The sequence below is a fragment of the Lissotriton helveticus genome, chromosome 5_1 (assembly GCF_964261635.1).
Source record: "Lissotriton helveticus chromosome 5_1, aLisHel1.1, whole genome shotgun sequence".
NCBI classification, from domain to species: domain Eukaryota; kingdom Metazoa; phylum Chordata; class Amphibia; order Caudata; family Salamandridae; genus Lissotriton; species Lissotriton helveticus.
Genome location: NC_136065.1, coordinates 2,131,909,211 through 2,131,933,706, shown reverse-complemented (window position 1 = coordinate 2,131,933,706; position 24,496 = coordinate 2,131,909,211). Strand labels below are relative to the sequence as shown.

At 42.8% G+C, this 24,496-nt stretch overlaps 1 protein-coding gene across 1 annotated transcript in view; it reads left to right on the top strand.

Moving 5' to 3' along the window:
* HMCN2 (hemicentin 2) overlaps positions 1–24,496 on the top strand; it is a 761,275-nt gene that overhangs the window by 211,489 nt on the left and 525,290 nt on the right. Inside the window, exons 14-15 of the mRNA XM_078646218.1 lie at positions 5,517–5,630; positions 19,131–19,277. Coding sequence (XP_078502344.1) covers positions 5,517–5,630; positions 19,131–19,277 — 261 coding nt within the window. The remainder of the gene's footprint in view (positions 1–5,516; positions 5,631–19,130; positions 19,278–24,496) is intronic.

The following is a 24,496-nucleotide window of genomic DNA, read 5'->3' as shown; positions in this document are numbered from 1 at the left end:
GCATATAGCCAGTGTCTAACCCAGGGTGGTGTGGAGTGCAAAAAAACGATGGATTTAGGCCCAGATCTCTGTACTGGGGTGAATGTATGACATTGTTCTGCATTCTGTCCATCAACTGTGTTTTTTGCAAATCTCAAAGAAAGCATGCAATTTGGCTTGTACCAGAACTTCGTAGGGAGAAATCTAAGTGTAAAAAGCTGGAAAAAATCTGGCGTAAAACCCAAAAGTCAGAGAAAGAAATATATATTGAAATCAATAATAACCTCCTATCATAAAAACATTAAGTTAACTCGGAAAAGACGTATTTATGCGTATTAAAGCGAAGCAGGGAATTCCGCGAAGGAACTTTATATGATCCTTAAATCATTTACGTCTCCAACTGCCTGCGCTAACCCTATCCCTGTTTCGCAGATTTTATGTGATAATAGCTCCAGTTTTTTGATGAACAAATTGATACAATCTACGGTAAATGTCCCAGAGACGCCAGTATCTCTGCCACTCTCATTCCTCCTTCTACAGCCTCTAGAAAGAAAGATGTTGTTCTAGCTGGCTTCCCCCCCTGCAAGATTCAAAAGTAGAAGAGATGCTAAAAACAGCTAAATCAGGTTCCCCCATGGACATCTTGCCAGCTAGACTATTTTCCTTGCTGGCAAAGTATCTCGCCTCTCCAATATGCACTCTATTTAACTACTCCCAGTGTGAGGGGAAAGTGCCTCTGGCCTAGAAATCTGCTCCTATCCTTCTGATTTGCAAAAAGATGAATGTGCCTCCGGCAGAGTATCAAACTATCGCCCTATTTCTCTGCTTCCTCTCATGAACAAACTTTTGGAGGGCTATATCAACTCACAGCTTATGGAATATATTGAAGTCCAAATATGTCTGGACCCCTCACCGTCTGGTTTTAGACCTAGACACTCAGCCGAATCCACCCTTACGGGTGTGACAGACTATATTAAACTCTCTTTAGAAATATTAAGGCAGTATCATTAGTGCTGCTGGATTTGTCTGCAGCTTTTGATACTGTAGCTCATCATAGGCTACTGCAAAGACTGACGGAAATTGGTGTGGTTGGGCCGGCTCTTCAATGGATTTCCAGCTTTTTAGAGCAGCACACGCAAACCGTTAATCTGGGTCCCTTTCGTTCTGGGGCTAAATCCCTGACGAAGGGCGTTCCTCAGGTCTCGTGCCTCAGTCCTACCCTTTTTAACTTATATGTGGCCCCTCCTTGCAAATAACATCAGAGACCATGACTTTGTTCCCTTTTCATATGCGGACAACACGCAACTTCTTTTTTCGTTTGATAATAATACGATGGCGACAAAACAGCTCTTTGCAGACGGTATGCAAGCTATCTCTAACTGGATGACAACGAATTTTCTCCAGTTGAATGCTGATAAAACGGAAGTTCTTCTGTTCGGCAAAGTGCACGTTCTGTCATCCCCCGATTGGTGGCTGCCAAAATTAGGTCCTGCCCCCACCCCTACAACCAAAGCAAAAAATCGTGGTATGTATCTGAACCTATTTTTATCTATGAAAGACAAAGTGGCTGTCATTTCAGGCTCCTGTTTTCATATGCTGAAGCTCCTTTGGAGAGTTTTCTACCTTCTCCCCCATCCGTTCGTAAGACCCTGATCCAGGCTCCAGTAGTCTGTCGACTTGACTACTGCAATGCACTTCTGGGTGCTGCAAACGAGGCTGTGTTAAACAGGTTGCAAGTAGTTCAGAATACGGCAGCGCAGCTGGCTCTTAATATGCTTCCCAGATCAGCATCTCTGTCGTTATTGAAACGCCTTCACTGGCTCCCCATCCGTGACAGAATGAAGTGTAAAAGCTGCTGCTTGGTCCACAAAACAATTAATGACAGGGGACCCAGATATCTGGCGGAAAAACTCGTCCATTACCCTGCTAGCAGATCTCTGCACTCTGGAGAGAAGGCCATACTAGTCGTCCCTCGGTTTAATAAACTTTGAACCAGTGGCAAATGTTTTGCCTACTTTGCCCCATGTTTTTGGAACTCGCTCCTCATTGCCTTACACAAGTGCCCTAGCCTTCTTAAATTCAGGAAACTATTGAAAACTGAATTATTTAATAACTGAACATCTCACTATCCTCTATTTCCTCCGCTGTCAGTGCGGAGATACCCCTTAGGGGGTGATTCCAGCACTTTACAAATTCTTCATTCATTCATTCATTCAAGGCACGCGGCCGTTTAACGGAACTAACTGATAGCTGTAGGATACTGACCATATGAGTCCTACTGTCACACTGAAGAGATATGCCTTCAGTGATATATTTGTGTAACCAGCTCTTTGCATTCTAATGTAGAACTTGTTATTTCTGAAATAAGAGGAAACGAGTTTACAAATATTAGAGGTGGACAGAAATCGTGGATTTTCACTCTGCGGAATTCCGTTGAGTCACATCAAAAATGAGTACGAATCCTGCAGAGTCCTTCAACTGACAGAAATATTCATTTCACACTGCTTGCCCTGCAGTTTAGCGCCAGTAGCGTGAGTAGCGCAGAAGAAAATCAGCGTGAATGGCACCATACGGTGCGCAAGAGCGTGCCGCCATTCAAGTTGATTTAACTGCTGTTTGAGTAGAAAATCTACTCGAACACCAGCAAATCTACTCGAGAAGCAGTGAATCTACTCAAGAAGCAGTGAATCTACTTGAGAAGCAATGAATCTACTCGAGAAGCAACTCTCTGACTGTGACTGCTCGCGACTGCCGCAACCACCCGCATTCGAAAATGACACTAAGGGACGCCAAATCTCGCTTGAATTTCTTCAGCCTTGGGGGAAAAAGATTCACCATTTCATGATTGGCAGGATTTAACCATAACTCTGCCTTACAAGAATAATGCTGAGTTGCTGAATTCGATCAATTCCCTGGGCGGAATGAAACATTCCACCCACTTCTAATAAATATATGTTCATCTACACCTATGAGTAGTACAGTGACATCAACCTTCCTTACTGTGCCCTCTCAGGGGAAGATGAGTTTTAGTTTCTACATGGCCTGTGTGCCTCTGCATGTGATTAGGATGTATGACATTACAACGCGTGCTTTTACATCGCATGCCTTTACAACGCTGGTTTTACAATGCATGCCTTTACAACGCATAGTGCTTTGGGGCGCTGGATAGTGAATAGTTTAATTTACTATTCCAACTCCAGTCCCCGTGGATAGTAGGGAAGGTGTTGGACAGTAAATTAAACCTATTCCCTATCCTAGAGCGCCCCCCAGCACAATGCGTTGTAATGGTTTGTGTTTTAAAAGTTGCGTCATAAAGGCACTGCGTGGTAAAAGTTGCGTTGTAAAGGATGTTTCCCCTCATGCATTGACAGAGATGCACTCCTAGAGCAACCATAGCTCTAACGTAAGAGTCTTTCCTCTTCCCTCACATGACAATCCTAAGTGCAGACAGCAATTCTATAATCTTTTTCAAAGTTTGAGTTAAAAGTTCAAATTAATTCAAAGTGTGTTTTCACAACATGACAGCTTTTAGAACGCTTCTCTGTATTCCCAATGTCTTTCAAATTCAAATGCACAAGAAAACTATAGTTTTTGCAAAGGAAATGCAAGATCTGTTTAGTAAGTGCCGCTGCTGCAGCAACAACGTATCACAATTGACCAGCAAAGATGCTTGAGCCGCGAGGAAATTTATACCAGAAATCCAAGATGGCCACCACATCGTGGTAGCCCGTGACCGGCTTGGAAATGTAGTTTGTTGTTGGGACACTGCTCGCAGTGCGTTCTCCATGAACATAAAGCCTCTCTCAACACAGTGCAACACTGTGCTTGAACAGGCAGCCTTTTTTTTTCTCCGAGAGGAACTTTGAGCGAGCGGATTTGGAGTATCTCTCTTCCATGGTCGCCAAGTCTTCACTGGTACGCCATCTCTCCATCCGTAGCCTAGCTAGGATGGTAGGATTTAGTTCCATAGGTATGGCACCAGGACATTCTCTGTGTACCCAAACTCCCGCTTGAACGCGCACTCTGGGTCTCGCCTCTTCTCAAAGACATTTTGAACACCTGTAGACTTTGTCAACTCATGCTTCACTGTAGACAGGTAAATATTTAATGTGGTAAAGATTGGGGCTATGTGCTGTGTTTCAGGTATTAACCAGTTGTAATTTCAGTGGCAATTAATAGCTAAATACCCCCACAAACATGCATTCTGTTCAAATCGTTTCTGGAATCGAAGGGGACATGGCTGGAGCGCGTATGCCGCCAGAGGGAAGTGTGTGGCAGGATGAGCAATGCCAAAACAGGATCCATGGAAACAAACTCAAGCCAGGAACGTCTGGGTTTGCAAAGTTTGCTCCTGGGAATCAACTTTGTTTGAGAGACTGCTGCCTGTCCCATCAATCTCTGGTACGCAGTTTATTTAGAAAATTCAATATTACCTGCAACCTGGGATAAAAGGACAGGATACCTTAGCTACTTGGCACATACCTTCATGGCTACACAATGTATTATCATTCTGAGGCATCCACCCAGCCCTTTCTGGTTGAGTAACCTTCCTGTAGGCAGAGATGATTTTTCCTGTAAGGTCTTCCCCTAGAAGTAGAAGGTGCGTGGCAGGAGATTCCGAATGCAGGCACTCTGGGTTGCTTGCAAACCGGAGACGTTGCATCAACTGCTAGGATTTAGTGTGGGCGTCCATCTGCTTGACACAAAGGACTTCTGTGTGGTGCAGTTCTGGGGTAGAACTTGCATATGCTTTATTCATGATAAAAACCCAACTATTCACATTTGTTATGCAATGATTCAATTCATTACTGAATTCACAACCAGGTGTAATTTACTATAGGAGTAAAGTGTGTGTCGGTTTCGCTATTCTGTTTGTGAGATTTCAACATATGTGTTTGTTGGTATTTATGTAGGTTGTTCATAATTTTCTCTTATCCATGATATCTCAAATACTGAGGCATTTGTCGAGGACTTGTATGTCTTTCGCTGATGTGTTTTATGTTTTACGTAAAGCAGTAATAAGTTCTTCTAAAGGCAGCCCCTCTGGCCTCTCATTTTGACTCGTATGTGAAGTCCCCAAACTCCATTCTGCACAGAGCCCAGCGCTGCGCGATAATGCACAATGTAGACACACCAAAGCCACACAAGTCCATACCAAAGTCAGAATTTTGATGTACAAATGTGTGGCAATCATGGGCCGGGTCTGGTTGCTCCTGGGCTGCGACACTAAGGAATTTAGCCCATCGTCCCCCGAACGAGTCATACTTCAGTTTGAACCTTGTTCTTCTCCCAGGTCAAATCTCATTGTGAAAGTAAAGCTACACCTATTGACCCATGGTCAGGGGCTGAATGACACATGCAACGGAAGCCGGCAGAGCAATACCACAGTCAATAGTTCGATGCAATGAACTTGTCGCTATTATCGAGCGGAGACCACTCTTCGGGGTCTTGTGTGTCCGAAGGGTCTGACGCTCTTCTGGGTGGTTGAAGATGACTCAGTGGCTCCACACAGACTCTCTCTTCTTCTTCCTCTTCAGAGCTTCCAAGCGTCATCGCAGCGAGCCCGTTGGTCCAGGTGTCCTTGGGAGAAGTCGCCACGCTGGAGTGCCAGGCTTCGGGAGTGCCCACCCCTCATGTCACGTGGTTCAGAGGTACAGTAGGGTTTGGTTGTGAAGATTGACCTTGTTTTTCATTTTTGTGCACAGTTCATGCCCTGTAAAGAGTGTTAATGAAAGTGAAACGTCATGATGTCAGGGGATGATATCAGGAAAAACTGACCAGTAGTAACTGGTTGGATGGAAGTGCGTAGCAGGTAAACTTGCTCAGCATAAACTATTTAGAAGGTTGAAAACATAAACATTTGAAGGAGTAAATGTGCTGTGGTGCTAGGGAGCCTTGCAAAAGGCACACACTGGTGAGAAGTTCTGGTGTCTCTGATTGTGGCTGCAGTAGGTTTAGTGTTTCAGTTACACTTATTAACTAAGTTACTAATCCGAGTTACCACAACCTCTAAAGCTCCTCAGCAGTGACAGAGGAATTGTCTTCTAATGTGACTCAAACAAGCGCCGCAGCGCCTCTTCTGCAATCACCAAGCGGGGTGCTGCGCTGGGGTGTCTGAAAGGACTGCAGGACTTTAATTGCACTTAGGTTCACAAGAGTCATCGTGTCCCCCTTCTAGTACTGGGTGCCACAGAAACCCCAGTAGAGCATTACTAATGTAAAAGCCTCACCCAAGATGGCGGCACTCTGGCAAGGTATTTATGGGAAATGAAGTTTTCATAACATAATAACAATCTTTAGAGGGCCTCATAAAGTTTTTTAATATCGAAAGAGGATTTTCTTTTTGTTAACTTCCCTTACAGTAATTTCTGTACAACCGATCAACACCTTGTTAACGTCTAGTTTATATTTTAGTACTGATTCTTACAACCTAAAAAATGCATGGACCATCTATTGTTGCTGCTCTCAGTAGAGTTATTTTAACAATTGGTGTCCTCAGAACCTTTCATTTAATACATATTTTAATATCTTACTCAATGAACTCTCCCAGCTGACCAGGAGGCACTCAGGTGATTAACAGGTTACCAGCCCTTAAACCTGCTTGTATTCTGAAATTGTTTAGTACGAAAAAGAAATAAAAACATCTCCACCATACGTCAGTAAATGCTTCTCAGCGCTTTTAGGTCATTGCTACTAACTGCAAGGGTCACCCACTCCTTACGCCGTTCCTGTTACTCACAGACGAGTTGTTTTGATTCTTTAGATGCAGTCAGAATTTATCAATGAACTGGACTGGGACGCGTCATCCTTGTGGGCATCTTCTTTGCTTTACAACAGAAAACAAAATAAAAAATATTGTAGATATCGACACTGACAATAAAAAATAAATGAAAACGACATCAACAGACAATCCGATGCTCATGGTCCTTGGATAGCCCTGTGGACGCCTCCTCAGCGGATCATTCGTTAATGCCGATAAACATTCAATAGAACTGCATTCAGCGCCCTCATAGACAGTTGCTAGAGCCATAAAAGTCATGGATATCTCTAAGCATGAATACAATAATCAACAAGCGTTGTCAATCCTTGTAAAGGAACATGCAAATACTTTTTACTTCTAGTAACGAAAATAACAAAATCCAAATGTTTCTCCAAGCTTTTCACTGTTGGTTTATTCTGTACCCTGACACTTCCAGCAAAAATCAGCCAACACGTGTTTCATCTTTTAAAGACTTTTTCAAGGCTGGAAATATAGATATAATACATGTTTTTTGATGTTTGTACACAAATGGTGGCTACAGATACTTGCAAATTCATAAGTTAATATTCTAAACATATATAGAAGTAATCCGTCAATTCTAATACACAGAAAAAGAATTAAATTTCCTGGAAATAAGAGTATACATAGAATGAGAGACGGAGCAGAGATAGACCATTGACCGAAGATTTTACACAAAAAAAATCATTGATTGTAAAGTCAAACCTTCACCAAAAGTAGTGACTGACGTTTCAAGGTGATTCCACCCCATTGTGGCACTTTTAATAGTATAACCAAACACCCACCAGCTCTGTATTCCTGATCCTAATTATCTTCATGTGTTGTAGCAAATAGCCATGAATGGCCATCATAACCATTATATCTCTATTTCCAGCCTTACATCTCATTCATTGCTCTGAGTATCGTCGTAGCAGCTTTCTTCACTATTACATCTCAGTTATAGCTCCGAGTATCGTCATAGCAGGCTTCTTCACTATTACATCTCATTCATTGCTCCGAGTATCGTCACAGCAGGCTTCTTCACTATTACATCTCATTCATTGCTCTCAGTATCGGCGTAGCAGGTTTCTTTACTATTACATCTCATTCATTGCTCTCAGTATCGGCGTAGCAGGCTTCTTCACTATTACATCTCAGTTATTGCTCTCAGTATCGGCGTAGCAGGCTTCTTCACTATTACATCTCATTTATTGTTATGGTATCGACGTAGCAGGTTCCTTCACAATTACATCTCAAACATTGCTCCGAGTATCGGCGTAGCAGGTTTCTTTACTATTACATCTCATTCATTGCTCTGAGTATCGACGTAGCAGGCTTCTTCACTAGTACATCTCATTTATAGCTCCGAGTATCGGCGTAGCAGGCTTCTTCACTATTACATCTCATTTATTGCTATGAGTATCGACGTAGCAGGTTCCTTCACTATTACATCTCAAACATTGCTCTGAGTATTGGCAGAACAGGTTTCTTCACTATTATGTCTCATTCTTTGCTCTGAGTATTTGCGTAGCAGGTTTCTTCACTATTACATCTCATTCATACCTCTGAATATCGGTGTAGCAGGTTTCTTCACTAATACATCTCAGTCATACCTATGAGTTTTGGCATAGCAGGTTTCTTCACTATTACATCTCTTTCATAGCTCTGAGTATTGGCGTAGCAGGTTTCTTCACTATTACATCTCATTCATAGCTCTGAGTATCTATGTAGCAGGTTTCTTCACTATTACATCTCTTTCATAGCTCTGAGTATCTATGTAGCAGGTTTCCCCACTATTACATCTCTTTCATAGCTCTGAGTATCTATGTAGCAGGTTTACTCACTATTACATCTCATTCATAGCTCTGAGTATCGTCGTAGCAGGTTTCTTCACTATTACATCTCATTCATAGCTCTGAGTATTGGCGTAGCAGGTTTCTTCATTGTTACATCTCATTCATAGCTTTGAGTATCGGCGTAGCAGGTTTCTTTACTATTACATCTCATTCATAGCTCTGAGTATCGTCGTAGCAGGTTTCTTCACTATTACATCTCATTCATAGCTCTGAGTATCTATGTAGCAGGTTTCTTCACTATTACATCTCATTCATAGCTCTGAGTATCTATGTAGCAGGTTTCTTCACTATTACATCTCATTCATAGCTCTGAGTATCTATGTAGCAGGTTTCCTCACTATTACATCTCTTTCATAGCTCTGAGTATCTATGTAGCAGGTTTCCTCACTATTACATCTCATTCATAGCTCTGAGTATCTATGTAGCAGGTTTCTTCACTATTACATCTCATTCATAGCTCTGAGTATCTGTGTAGCAGGTTTCTTCACTATTACATCTCATTCATAGCTCTGAGTATCTATGTAGCAGGTTTCTTCACTATTACATCTCATTCATAGCTCTGAGTATCTGTGTAGCAGGTTTCTTCACTATTACATCTCATTCATAGCTCTGAGTATCTGTGTAGCAGGTTTCCTCACTATTACATCTCTTTCATAGCTCTGAGTATTGGCGTAACAGGTTTCTTCACTATTACATCTCAGTCATAGCTCTGAGTATCGGCGTAGCAGGTTTCTTCACTATTACATCTCATTCATTGCTCTGAGTACCGACATGACAGGTTTCTTCACTATTACATCTCATTCATTCATTGCTCTGAGTATTGGCGTAGCAGGTTTCTTCATTGCTACATCTATTCATAGCTTTGAGTATCGGCGTAGCAGGTTTCTTTACTATTACATCTCATTCATTGCTCTGAGTATCGGCGTAGCAGGTTTCTTTACTATTACATCTCATTCATAGCTTTGAGTATCGGCGTAGCAGGTTTCTTTACTATTACATCTCATTCATTGCTCTGAGTATCGGCGTAGCAGGTTTCTTTACTATTACATCGCATTCATTGCTCTGAGTATCGGCGTAGCAGGTTTCTTTACTATTACATCGCATTCATTGCTCTGAGTATCGGCGTAGCAGGTTTCTTTACTATTACATCTCATTCATTGCTCTGAGTATCGGTGTAGCAGGTTTCTTCACTATTACATCTCATTCATTGCTCTGAGTATCGACATGACAGGTTTCTTCACTATTACATCTCATTCATTCATTGCTCTGAGTATCAGCGTAGCAGGTTTCTTCATTGTTACAACTCCTCCATTACTTTGAGTATCGACGTAGCAGGTTTCTTCACTATTACATCTCATTCATAGCTTTGAGTATCGGCGTAGCAGGTTTCTTTACTATTACATCTCATTCATTGCTCTGAGTATCGGCGTAGCAGGTTTCTTTACTATTACATCTCATTCATAGCTCTGAGTATCTATGTAGCAGGTTTCTTCACTATTACATCTCATTCATAGCTCTGAGTATCTGTGTAGCAGGTTTCTTCACTATTACATCTCATTCATAGCTCTGAGTATCTGTGTAGCAGGTTTCCTCACTATTACATCTCTTTCATAGCTCTGAGTATTGGCGTAACAGGTTTCTTCACTATTACATCTCAGTCATAGCTCTGAGTATCGGCGTAGCAGGTTTCTTCACTATTACATCTCATTCATTGCTCTGAGTACCGACATGACAGGTTTCTTCACTATTACATCTCATTCATTCATTGCTCTGAGTATTGGCGTAGCAGGTTTCTTCATTGTTACATCTCATTCATAGCTTTGAGTATCGGCGTAGCAGGTTTCTTTACTATTACATCTCATTCATTGCTCTGAGTATCGGCGTAGCAGGTTTCTTTACTATTACATCTCATTCATAGCTTTGAGTATCGGCGTAGCAGGTTTCTTTACTATTACATCTCATTCATTGCTCTGAGTATCGGCGTAGCAGGTTTCTTTACTATTACATCGCATTCATTGCTCTGAGTATCGGCGTAGCAGGTTTCTTTACTATTACATCGCATTCATTGCTCTGAGTATCGGCGTAGCAGGTTTCTTTACTATTACATCTCATTCATTGCTCTGAGTATCGGTGTAGCAGGTTTCTTCACTATTACATCTCATTCATTGCTCTGAGTATCGACATGACAGGTTTCTTCACTATTACATCTCATTCATTCATTGCTCTGAGTATCAGCGTAGCAGGTTTCTTCATTGTTACAACTCCTCCATTACTTTGAGTATCGACGTAGCAGGTTTCTTCACTATTACATCTCATTCATAGCTTTGAGTATCGGCGTAGCAGGTTTCTTTACTATTACATCTCATTCATTGCTCTGAGTATCGGCGTAGCAGGTTTCTTTACTATTACATCGCATTCATTGCCCTGAGTATCGGCGTAGCAGGTTTCTTTACTATTACATCGCATTCATTGCTCTGAGTATCGGCGTAGCAGGTTTCTTTACTATTACATCGCATTCATTGCTCTGAGTATCGGCGTAGCAGGTTTCTTTACTATTACATCTCATTCATAGCTTTGAGTATCGGCGTAGCAGGTTTCTTTACTATTACATCTCATTCATTGCTCTGAGTATCGGCGTAGCAGGTTTCTTTACTATTACATCACATTCATTGCTCTGAGTATCGGCGTAGCAGGTTTCTTTACTATTACATCTCATTCATTGCTCTGAGTATCGGCGTAGCAGGTTTCTTTACTATTACATCACATTCATTGCTCTGAGTATCGGCGTAGCAGGTTTCTTTACTATTACATCACATTCATAGCTTTGAGTATCGGCGTAGCAGGTTTCTTTACTATTACATCTCATCCATTACTTTGAGTATCGACGTAGCAGGTTTCTTTACTATTACATCTCATTCATTGCTCTGAGTATTGGCGTAGCAGGTTTCTTCATTGTTACATCTCATTCATAGCTTTGAGTATCGGCGTAGCAGGTTTCTTTACTATTACATCTCATTCATAGCTCTGAGTATCGTCGTAGCAGGTTTCTTCACTATTACATCTCATTCATAGCTCTGAGTATCGTCGTAGCAGGTTTCTTCACTATTACATCTCATTCATAGCTCTGAGTATCTATGTAGCAGGTTTCTTCACTATTACATCTCATTCATAGCTCTGAGTATCTATGTAGCAGGTTTCCTCACTATTACATCTCTTTCATAGCTCTGAGTATCTATGTAGCAGGTTTCCTCACTATTACATCTCATTCATAGCTCTGAGTATCTATGTAGCAGGTTTCTTCACTATTACATCTCATTCATAGCTCTGAGTATCTGTGTAGCAGGTTTCTTCACTATTACATCTCATTCATAGCTCTGAGTATCTATGTAGCAGGTTTCCTCACTATTACATCTCTTTCATAGCTCTGAGTATTGGCGTAACAGGTTTCTTCACTATTACATCTCAGTCATAGCTCTGAGTATCGGCGTAGCAGGTTTCTTCACTATTACATCTCATTCATTGCTCTGAGTACCGACATGACAGGTTTCTTCACTATTACATCTCATTCATTCATTGCTCTGAGTATTGGCGTAGCAGGTTTCTTCATTGTTACATCTCATTCATAGCTTTGAGTATCGGCGTAGCAGGTTTCTTTACTATTACATCTCATTCATTGCTCTGAGTATCGGCGTAGCAGGTTTCTTTACTATTACATCTCATTCATAGCTTTGAGTATCGGCGTAGCAGGTTTCTTTACTATTACATCTCATTCATTGCTCTGAGTATCGGCGTAGCAGGTTTCTTTACTATTACATCGCATTCATTGCTCTGAGTATCGGCGTAGCAGGTTTCTTTACTATTACATCGCATTCATTGCTCTGAGTATCGGCGTAGCAGGTTTCTTTACTATTACATCTCATTCATTGCTCTGAGTATCGGTGTAGCAGGTTTCTTCACTATTACATCTCATTCATTGCTCTGAGTATCGACATGACAGGTTTCTTCACTATTACATCTCATTCATTCATTGCTCTGAGTATCAGCGTAGCAGGTTTCTTCATTGTTACAACTCCTCCATTACTTTGAGTATCGACGTAGCAGGTTTCTTCACTATTACATCTCATTCATAGCTTTGAGTATCGGCGTAGCAGGTTTCTTTACTATTACATCCCATTCATTGCTCTGAGTATCGGCGTAGCAGGTTTCTTTACTATTACATCGCATTCATTGCTCTGAGTATCGGCGTAGCAGGTTTCTTTACTATTACATCGCATTCATTGCTCTGAGTATCGGCGTAGCAGGTTTCTTTACTATTACATCGCATTCATTGCTCTGAGTATCGGCGTAGCAGGTTTCTTTACTATTACATCTCATTCATAGCTTTGAGTATCGGCGTAGCAGGTTTCTTTACTATTACATCTCATTCATTGCTCTGAGTATCGGCGTAGCAGGTTTCTTTACTATTACATCACATTCATTGCTCTGAGTATCGGCGTAGCAGGTTTCTTTACTATTACATCTCATTCATTGCTCTGAGTATCGGCGTAGCAGGTTTCTTTACTATTACATCACATTCATTGCTCTGAGTATCGGCGTAGCAGGTTTCTTTACTATTACATCACATTCATAGCTTTGAGTATCGGCGTAGCAGGTTTCTTTACTATTACATCTCATTCATTGCTCTGAGTATCGGCGTAGCAGGTTTCTTTACTATTACATCTCATTCATTGCTCTGAGTATCGGCGTAGCAGGTTTCTTTACTATTACATCTCATTCATTGCTCTGAGTATCGGCGTAGCAGGTTTCTTTACTATTACATCACATTCATTGCCCTGAGTATCGGCGTAGCAGGTTTCTTTACTATTACATCTCATTCATTGCTCTGAGTATCGGCGTAGCAGGTTTCTTTACTATTACATTGCATTCATTGCTCTGAGTATCGGCGTAGCAGGTTTCTTTACTATTACATCGCATTCATTGCTCTGAGTATCGGCGTAGCAGGTTTCTTTACTATTACATCTCATTCATTGCTCTGAGTATCGGTGTAGCAGGTTTCTTCACTATTACATCTCATTCATTGCTCTGAGTATCGACATGACAGGTTTCTTCACTATTACATCTCATTCATTCATTGCTCTGAGTATCAGCGTAGCAGGTTTCTTCATTGTTACAACTCCTCCATTACTTTGAGTATCGGCGTAGCAGGTTTCTTCACTATTACATCTCATTCATAGCTTTGAGTATCGGCGTAGCAGGTTTCTTTACTATTACATCTCATTCATTGCTCTGAGTATCGGCGTAGCAGGTTTCTTCACTATTACATCGCATTCATTGCTCTGAGTATCGGCTTAGCAGGTTTCTTTACTATTACATCGCATTCATTGATCTGAGTATCGGCGTAGCAGGTTTCTTTACTATTACATCGCATTCATTGCTCTGAGTATCGGCGTAGCAGGTTTCTTTACTATTACATCTCATTCATAGCTTTGAGTATCGGCGTAGCAGGTTTCTTTACTATTACATCTCATTCATTGCTCTGAGTATCGGCGTAGCAGGTTTCTTTACTATTACATCACATTCATTGCTCTGAGTATCGGCGTAGCAGGTTTCTTTACTATTACATCTCATTCATTGCTCTGAGTATCGGCGTAGCAGGTTTCTTTACTATTACATCACATTCATTGCTCTGAGTATCGGCGTAGCAGGTTTCTTTACTATTACATCACATTCATAGCTTTGAGTATCGGCGTAGCAGGTTTCTTTACTATTACATCTCATTCATTGCTCTGAGTATCGGCGTAGCAGGTTTCTTTACTATTACATCTCATTCATTGCTCTGAGTATCGGCGTAGCAGGTTTCTTTACTATTACATCTCATTCATTGCTCTGAGTATTGGCGTAGCAGGTTTCTTTACTATTACATCACATTCATTGCTCTGAGTATCGGCGTAGCAGGTTTCTTTACTATTACATCTCATTCATTGCTCTGAGTATCGGCGTAGCAGGTTTCTTTACTATTACATCTCATTCATTGCTCTGAGTATCGGCGTAGCAGGTTTCTTCACTATTACATCTCATTCATTGCTCTGAGTATCGACATGACAGGTTTCTTCACTATTACATCTCATTCATTCATTGCTCTGAGTATCAGCGTAGCAGGTTTCTTCATTGTTACAACTCCTCCATTACTTTGAGTATCGACGTAGCAGGTTTCTTCACTATTACATCTCATTCATAGCTTTGAGTATCGGCGTAGCAGGTTTCTTTACTATTACATCTCATTCATTGCTCTGAGTATCGGCGTAGCAGGTTTCTTTACTATTACATCGCATTCATTGCTCTGAGTATCGGCTTAGCAGGTTTCTTTACTATTACATCGCATTCATTGCTCTGAGTATCGGCGTAGCAGGTTTCTTTACTATTACATCGCATTCATTGCTCTGAGTATCGGCGTAGCAGGTTTCTTTACTATTACATCTCATTCATAGCTTTGAGTATCGGCGTAGCAGGTTTCTTTACTATTACATCTCATTCATTGCTCTGAGTATCGGCGTAGCAGGTTTCTTTACTATTACATCACATTCATTGCTCTGAGTATCGGCGTAGCAGGTTTCTTTACTATTACATCTCATTCATTGCTCTGAGTATCGGCGTAGCAGGTTTCTTTACTATTACATCACATTCATTGCTCTGAGTATCGGCGTAGCAGGTTTCTTTACTATTACATCACATTCATAGCTTTGAGTATCGGCGTAGCAGGTTTCTTTACTATTACATCTCATTCATTGCTCTGAGTATCGGCGTAGCAGGTTTCTTTACTATTACATCTCATTCATTGCTCTGAGTATCGGCGTAGCAGGTTTCTTTACTATTACATCTCATTCATTGCTCTGAGTATCGGCGTAGCAGGTTTCGTTACTATTACATCTCATTCATTGCTCTGAGTATCGGCGTAGCAGGTTTCTTTACTATTACATTGCATTCATTGCTCTGAGTATCGGCGTAGCAGGTTTCTTTACTATTACATCGCATTCATTGCTCTGAGTATCGGCGTAGCAGGTTTCTTTACTATTACATCTCATTCATTGCTCTGAGTATCGGTGTAGCAGGTTTCTTCACTATTACATCTCATTCATTGCTCTGAGTATCGACATGACAGGTTTCTTCACTATTACATCTCATTCATTCATTGCTCTGAGTATCAGCGTAGCAGGTTTCTTCATTGTTACAACTCCTCCATTACTTTGAGTATCGGCGTAGCAGGTTTCTTCACTATTACATCTCATTCATAGCTTTGAGTATCGGCGTAGCAGGTTTCTTTACTATTACATCTCATTCATTGCTCTGAGTATCGGCGTAGCAGGTTTCTTTACTATTACATCGCATTCATTGCTCTGAGTATCGGCTTAGCAGGTTTCTTTACTATTACATCGCATTCATTGCTCTGAGTATCGGCGTAGCAGGTTTCTTTACTATTACATCGCATTCATTGCTCTGAGTATCGGCGTAGCAGGTTTCTTTACTATTACATCTCATTCATAGCTTTGAGTATCGGCGTAGCAGGTTTCTTTACTATTACATCTCATTCATTGCTCTGAGTATCGGCGTAGCAGGTTTCTTTACTATTACATCACATTCATTGCTCTGAGTATCGGCGTAGCAGGTTTCTTTACTATTACATCTCATTCATTGCTCTGAGTATCGGCGTAGCAGGTTTCTTTACTATTACATCACATTCATTGCTCTGAGTATCGGCGTAGCAGGTTTCTTTACTATTACATCACATTCATAGCTTTGAGTATCGGCGTAGCAGGTTTCTTTACTATTACATCTCATTCATTGCTCTGAGTATCGGCGTAGCAGGTTTCTTTACTATTACATCTCATTCATTGCTCTGAGTATCGGCGTAGCAGGTTTCTTTACTATTACATCTCATTCATTGCTCTGAGTATCGGCGTAGCAGGTTTCTTTACTATTACATCTCATTCATTGCTCTGAGTATCGGCGTAGCAGGTTTCTTTACTATTACATCACATTCATTGCTCTGAGTATCGGCGTAGCAGGTTTCTTTACTATTACATCTCATTCATTGCTCTGAGTATCGGCGTAGCAGGTTTCTTTACTATTACATCTCATTCATTGCTCTGAGTATCGGCGTAGCAGGTTCCTTCTCTATTACATCTCATTCATTGCTCTGAGTATCGGCGTAGCAGGTTCCTTCTCTATTACATCTCATTCATTGCTCTGAGTATCGGCGTAGCAGGTTCCTTCTCTATTACATCTCATTCATTGCTCTGAGTATCGGCGTAGCAGGTTCCTTCTCTATTACATCTCATTCACTGCTCCGAGTATCTGTGTGACAGGTTTCTTCTCTATTACATCTCATTCATTGCTCTGAGTATCGGCGTCGCAGGTTTCTTCACTGTTACATCCCATTCAGAGCTATGAGTTTCGGCGTAGCAACTCATCTCACCAATGCATCACTATTGCATAGTATCGATGTAGCAGGTTTTCACTATTGCATCTCAATCGATGCTATGAGTATTGGCATAGTAACTCATTCATTGTGATAGGTTTCAGTGGAGTAGCATACGTCATTATTGCATCTCATTCGTAGCTCTTAGTATTGGCCCAGTAGCTCATTCATTTAATTAGGTTTCGGTGCAGCAGCATACGTCATTATTGCATCTCATTCGTTGCTATGCGTATCGGCATACCACCTCGTTTATGTCTTTTGGATCCAGTGGAGCAGCATACGTCATTACTGCATCTCTTTCTATTTCCATTCACCCTTGCATTTGTTTTTTGATAAATTCAATTGATAGTATGCTTTGTCCCGGTGCCTGAGATATTCTATTTCTTTTCTACCTTAGTTGTCATATTCTCACCCTAGGGACTCGAATCAGATGTGTAGCGCTTGCCTTCCTGCTGGAATACGTCTCTAAGCACTTGAGCTGCAGAAAGAGTCCGCTCCTTGGATGGTTTTGGAATTCATATGTGGCTACGAGACCTAATATCCGTATATGTTAACCATTTTAATGAATATATTTCATTGAAAGTGCTCCCTGGCGGAAAATTAATACTTGTGCGGTGGCGTATTCGTGGTTTAGTGGTGATATCTTTCCACATGTGCCCCCTACCCCCGCTTCTTGCCTATAGCTCTTCTGTAGCGTCCATAGCGCTTGGACGATTAGGCACTAGGAAATAGTGCCTGATATTTTGTCAATGTTTTGAGTATTAATTTCCAGATGTGTTCACAGCTACCTAAAGTCCATGGTTTATATTAAAAAAATATCAGCGGATGCATCTGTATCTCATTAAGTGTAAATAACTTGTGATTGAAGCGTCGGCAGTGCTGGCAGTGAGTTGAACCAGTAGTGTCAGACCGTGGGGGTTACTATGAAAGCAAAAACAATGGTTCTGCTGGGTATGTGTAGCTAATTTCTTGTACAAGTAATTTAATTATCTTTATTTCTTATTTATAATCCTCAAATTGTAACACCAAAACAATTTTATCCATAGGGAACACACGAACACACGAAAAAACACAGGTTAATGGGTAATAAGTAGTTTTATATAAATTGCATCATTTATATATACCCATACTTCAATAAAAAGCTTTCAACAAGGTGAAGAGTTAAGGTGAAAAGTGATCAAGTGACATATTGTGCTCAGTGATACAGTTGAGTGCGTATTATGTGCAGGGTGATTAAAATAAGTACAAGGGAATGACAGTCAAGACTGAAAACAATGACTCTGCTGCTAATCCACTTTTAGTGCACAAAGCCTTGATCTGGACCAAGAGGTAGCGTCGACGTTTCAACCCAATCTATGCACTATATAGTGGTCAATGTGGGTCTTCATCAGGACAATGGGCAGGGGATGGATGGCAGCCTGAAAATTTAGACAGAACATGAGTTAGGCGTGTTCCATTTAGATATGTTCCAAACAGCCACCAAAATGGATTAGGCAGTGACTCACCTAGGGCAATCAGAGTGAATCCTGGGTGGTTGAACAATTGTGCTCAGGTCTGGTGGTTACTAGGCCGCTCTGTCCATGCACTTTATTTGTAGTATAATATGAAACTAGTGAAAAGGGCGCTGTTCTACGAGTCGGGACAGACATCTGTTGCTGGTGTCTGCTCAGGAAGAAGATTATAACTTCAAATAATAGAGAACTTTCTCTTATTGATGCGCAGTTTATAATTTATCGTGCCCAACCCTATTGTTTTGAACTGTGCAGGAGGCGAGAGTAGTATCCAAATAACACAAATGGCAAAAAAAAAAAGGTCAGATTTGGAGTTTGGCGCTAATGAAACCGCCTTTGGTTTCTGAAGGAAGCGCTAGATTTACAGCTGAATCCTCTGGCTGAATGTCCTTCATCTTAGCTGTGGTACGGTGGGGGAGATGCCGCTGGAGGATTGACAGGGATTTAACTTACCTCAGTACTGAGGGGTGGGAGCAGGACTTGTGGGGCAGCTGTGGGGCCACAGCTCTTTGAGTAAAGACCTTTCCTCTCTCGCCTTTGTTTGGAACCAGGTGAGCAGGAGCTGATCCCATCGCTAGGTACCCAAGAAGGAACCCTCAAGATCCACGGAGTGCGCGCGTCGGATGCCGGAGAGTACACCTGTCTGGCCACCAATGAGGCGGGGGTGTCAGACGAGGTCATCAGGCTGGAGGTGGGAGGTAAGTCTGCTAAGAAAATGCTGGGATGAGTGAGATGGACATTGGACTCACAAGAGGGGCTGTGATCGCTAAGAATGGCTTTGGCGTCCAAGATCCGTCTGAGCGCAGAACACTCCCAGCCTCAGTTAGAGGAGGGCGGTAAGAAGATAGACACTCTCAAAAGCCGTTCAGGAAAATCCACCACAGTGGCAGGAGGATTTACTGCCAATTAATTGTAATTTGCGGCTCAACTTATATTTGGGTGGACCACCCATTGTTTAACCAGGGCGATATACTCCGTCACCCTGGAGCGACAGATTAAATGACTTCATCACCCTGGCGGAAGAACCACTTGCCAGATTTTTAAATGACGGCCAAGCTGACAGTAAATTATCCCCCAGGTGCATCAAAGTTATGTTTTGCGAGTCCTTAATAGCGAATTTTAAGGATTCGCTATTAAAGACGCAATGTTATTTGCGATTCCTTCTGATTCCCTATTTGCGATTTGCTAATTGCTAATCGCAAATAAGGAATGGCTTTCCCATTCATACCTATGGGCCTAAAGGCCCATAGGTATGAATGGGGAGTCATTCCTTATTTGCGATTAGCAATTAGCGAATCGCAAATGTGCCGCAATTTCAAGGGTGCCAGGGGTGTCCAAAGGACACCCTGTTGCACCCCTGAAATGGTAATGTTCACTGGTGTTGCGCACACACACGTCCAAAGGACATGTCTGTCTTGAATATAAAACTTAGAAAAATGAACTAAAGTGCATATTTCTAAGTTTTTGCTATTTACCACGTAGTTTGACTTCGCGGTAAATAGCGGCCCCAGATTGCGAATTCGCAATCTTGGAATGATTCATGCACAGCATTTAAGGAATCGCAAATTGTGATTCCTTAAATGCGATCGCAATTTGAGAACTCGCAATTATTTGCTCATTCTTAAATTGCCAGTGCATGAACCCTTGATGCATCTCAAATGCCATTTTTGCGGGCGCAAACGGCCGAATTTTGCAATTCGCACCGTTTGCGCTCGCAAAAATGCTTGATGCATCTACCTGCAAAAATCATTGACAGGATCTGCCTTCACAATGGGTCCTATCAATGCATTTAATGTTTGTTACAAGGCTCCGTCAGCAGGACGGAGCCCTGCACCAAACAGTTTTCATTTTTATTTCCAAAAAGAAAATCTCACAATGGCATTTTCTTTTTGAAAAAAATAAATGCAATACTCCACTCAGGCCAGAGCAGGTGGGCGTTCTTTTAGGTGGTTAGCTCCCGCCCTCTGGAACTCCCTCCCTATCCACAACCGCAGCACGCCTGACCACCCACCTTACCTTCAGAAGGCTGGTGAAGACATGGCTATTCACCCAATGCTAATCTCTCCTCTGTTCTGTTGTCTCACTCGGTGTTCATCTTAGTGCTGGGACGCCCTGCTGCTGGGGCAGCCATGCGCTCTACAAATACCTTAACATAACATAACAAAACATAACACTCGCCATGGGACTCTTCTCGCGTGGCGAGGGGAGTATTTATCAGTTTTCACTGCCCCATGCTCTAAGGTTTGCCTGGCGATGACAGACAGTTAAAACTGACACTAATTCCACCCATGTAAATCAGGCGGGTGGAGTTAAAGATCTGCTTCTGACGGCCCTTACTCTGCAGGGCCGTTGGAGGAGTTTTACCTCGTTGGAGATGAAGTAGTCCCTGCTGTGACCAAACCTAAGGTTCTCCCACACATAAATCTGGTGAGCGGATCACTATGTTGACGGGGAGGGAACTCGGTCACTGTTGCGATGGAGTTCCTATCTGCGAACATATAAATCGGAACCTAAGACTCATTGTTTATATCCGACGAGGAGGTTTATTAATAGTACTTTGTAGCATTAGCGCTCCTCCGAGGCTAAGCTCCTAGTCTGCCCCCGCTCTCGACTGGTCTCTCTCAGAGGCAGAGCTTTCTCCACCATCATTCCACAGATCTGGAATAGGCCACCCGATAACATTCGGAAAGAACACTCCCTGCTACCTTTTAGGAAAAAATTAAAGACCATAGTCTTCCAAGAGGCTTGGGGCACACAGTAAAGTACTCTCTCCCCATCACCAACCTAATGCAGATTTTCCTCTCTTACAGCGCTTAGAGACCATTGGTGATAATGCGCTATATGAATACAAATTACAAATTATTGAGATAGTCGTAGTATGTTCCAGCTGGAGAATACACCAGTGGAATTTTTGCACATTAATGGTACCAGAGTACCTGTCTTTTAAAAAAATGTTTTAGAGCAGGGTGCAACTGGAAGAGATTTTTTTAAATATAATGTTATTTTTCTTCTGCCGATTGAGATCCCTGCATTGGGTGGATAATCTAACATCTGGGCGAGGATGCACACAAGACCCCTCCCTCACTAGGTTAACAGATGTGATGGAGTGTAGAGGGTAGAGGACATGGGCTGCATGCTATGACACAGGTGGTATAGCTATATCAAAGAACAACGGTTCCTGTGGTATAATACTTATTAATATATACTTAATATGTAGCTTAATAGCAATTAACACTAACACAGAGGATTGACAGGGATGGCGGAAAGGAATACACATCCAATTATACACATCTCAAGAATGTTTTTAATTCATTATCGTATTCAATCATATTTAAATTGTCACACAGTCATGTGAATGTAAAGACACAAACGAAGTGCACAGTGTCCCAGGTGTACATGTGAAACCAAAATAACATATAACATAAACTACATAAGGGCACAGTGGTTTCTTATTGGATACACAAGAAAAGGAAAATGACCAAACAAAGCATCAATAATTATTATAGTGATTCTACACAATCGTAGGCACTATTTCAATGGTTCGATTCCTTGTGGCGTCGACGGCGTTTCGACCCTCAGGGATACGGGTCTCGTCAGGACAGGGCATTGAGGGACATCTGGATAATATCTTGTATTCACCCATGCATGGTGAAGAATAAAAACTCCCTTACAGGTAACCCAGCCGAATATACATGTAGTGGTCAAGGAACTGGAATGAAGTATATGCACACAATGGTGCTTTCAATATTTTCACACGACAATGCCTGAGCACATGGAATTGTGCCAGATAACATAGAATGCACCCGCGTCTTCAATGGCGGTCCATTCGATATATTACACAGGACGATGCCTGTATGGTGTGGCGCCCGATCGCGTGTCACAGTTTTCTCAATCGATGAGTTGAAAAGGTGGTATAGCAACACAAAAAAATGGTGGCCGGAATGCTGAACATTGTCAAACGCCCACCCCAGTACAGAGTTCTGGGTCTAAATCCATCGTTCTGTTGCTCACCATGGCATTTCAGTTTGGGCCCAGCTATATGCAAATCAGTTTTGGCCCTGCTCCTCATGGGTACAGTCCAGCCCAAACTGCCCGGCCAGGTCCTCTCTGGACCAGAAACAAGCATCATGGGACGGGTTTTGGAGTACCTCCCCTCATCAGCCAGGCTAGCTTGAATCGAATGGCACAGTGAGCAAGGGACCCACGTGGGATGGATGAGACGGACGCCAGACTCAAAAGAGGAACTATAATCGACAACAATAACTTCTGATGTCTAAGACTCCCTCTGGGATCCATCTGAGCACAGAACACTTCTATCCTCAGTTACAGGAGGGCATACCCTTCCCAATTTGGGCGACTATGCCAACACAAAACAAGCATTTGCAATGCAATAGGTCTCGTATTTGAGCCATTGGCATTGGAAAGGTCAATGCCTTTTATGTTTGTGTTAAGAAAACCCCCAAAGTTCAAAGTGCGTGTTTATACACTGCTTCTTGCAGGTTTTTACAATGCCAATAGCTCTTTTATGTATTATAGTTGGAGCTGCTTTATGAATGTTTATGTTATAGCATGTTTAAACACCAACTTCAGTCACACAAATATTGCTGAGTTAGGCTAGAACCCCTTAGAGCTACCACAGGCAGGATTGAGGTGCACTGGGAGAGCTGTGTGTGGCTTACATGATTAGACTACAACGCAGGAGGGGTTCTGTGAGGCAGCACTGAGGAGCACTGGGAGAGCTGTGTGCGGCTTACATTACTAGGCTAGAACCCCTGAGGGGTGCTGCGGGTCAGGACTGAGGCGCACTCGGAGAGCTGTGTGTGGCTTACATTACTAGACTAGAACCCCTGAGGGTTGCTGCGGGTCAGGACTGAGGCCCACTGAGAGAGCTGTGTGTGGCTTACATTACTAGACTAGAACCCCTGAGGGGTGCTGCGGGTCAGGACTGAGGTGCACTGGGAGAGCTGTGTGTGGCTTACATTACTAGACTAGAACCCCTGAGGGGTGCCGCGGGTCAGGACTGAGGCGCACTGCGAGAGCTGTGTGTGGCTTACATTACTAGACTAGAACCCCTGAGGGGTGCCGCGGGTCAGGACTGAGGTGCACTGGAAGAGCTGTGTGTGGCTTACATTACTAGGCTAGAACCCCTGAGGGGTGCCGCGGGTCAGGACTGAGGCACACTGGGTGAGCTGTGTGTGGCTTACATTACTAGACTAGAACCCCTGAGGGGTGCCGCGGGTCAGGACTGAGGCGCACTGGGAGAGCTGTGTGCGGCTTACATTACTAGACTAGAACCCCTGAGGGGTGCCGCGGGTCAGGACTGAGGCGCACTGGGAGAGCTGTGTGCGGCTTACATTACTAGGCTAGAACCCCTGAGGGGTGCCGCGGGTCAGGACTGAGGCGCACTGGGAGAGCTGTGTGCGGCTTACATTACTAGACTAGAACCCCTGAGGGGTGCCGCGGGTCAGGACTGAGGTGCACTGGGGGAGCTGTGTGCGGCTTACATTACTAGGCTAGAACCCCTGAGGGGTGCCGCGGTCAGGACTGAGGAGCACTGGGAGAGCTGTGTGTGGCTTACATTACTAGACTAGAACCCCTGAGGGGTGCCGCGGGTCAGGACTGAGGTGCACTGAGAGAGCTGTGAGTGGCTTACATTACTAGACTAGAACCCCTGAGGGGTGCCTCGGGTCAGGACTGAGGCGCACTGGGAGAGCTGTGTGCGGCTTACATTACTAGGCTAGAACCCCTGAGGGATGCCGCGGGTCAGGACTGAGGCGCACTGGGAGAGCTGTGTGCGGCTTACATTATTAGACTAGTACCCTGAGGGGTGCTGCGGGTCAGGACTGAGGCGCACTGGGAGAGCTGTGTGCGGCTTACATTACTAGGCTAGAACCCCTGAGGGGTGCCGCGGGTTAGG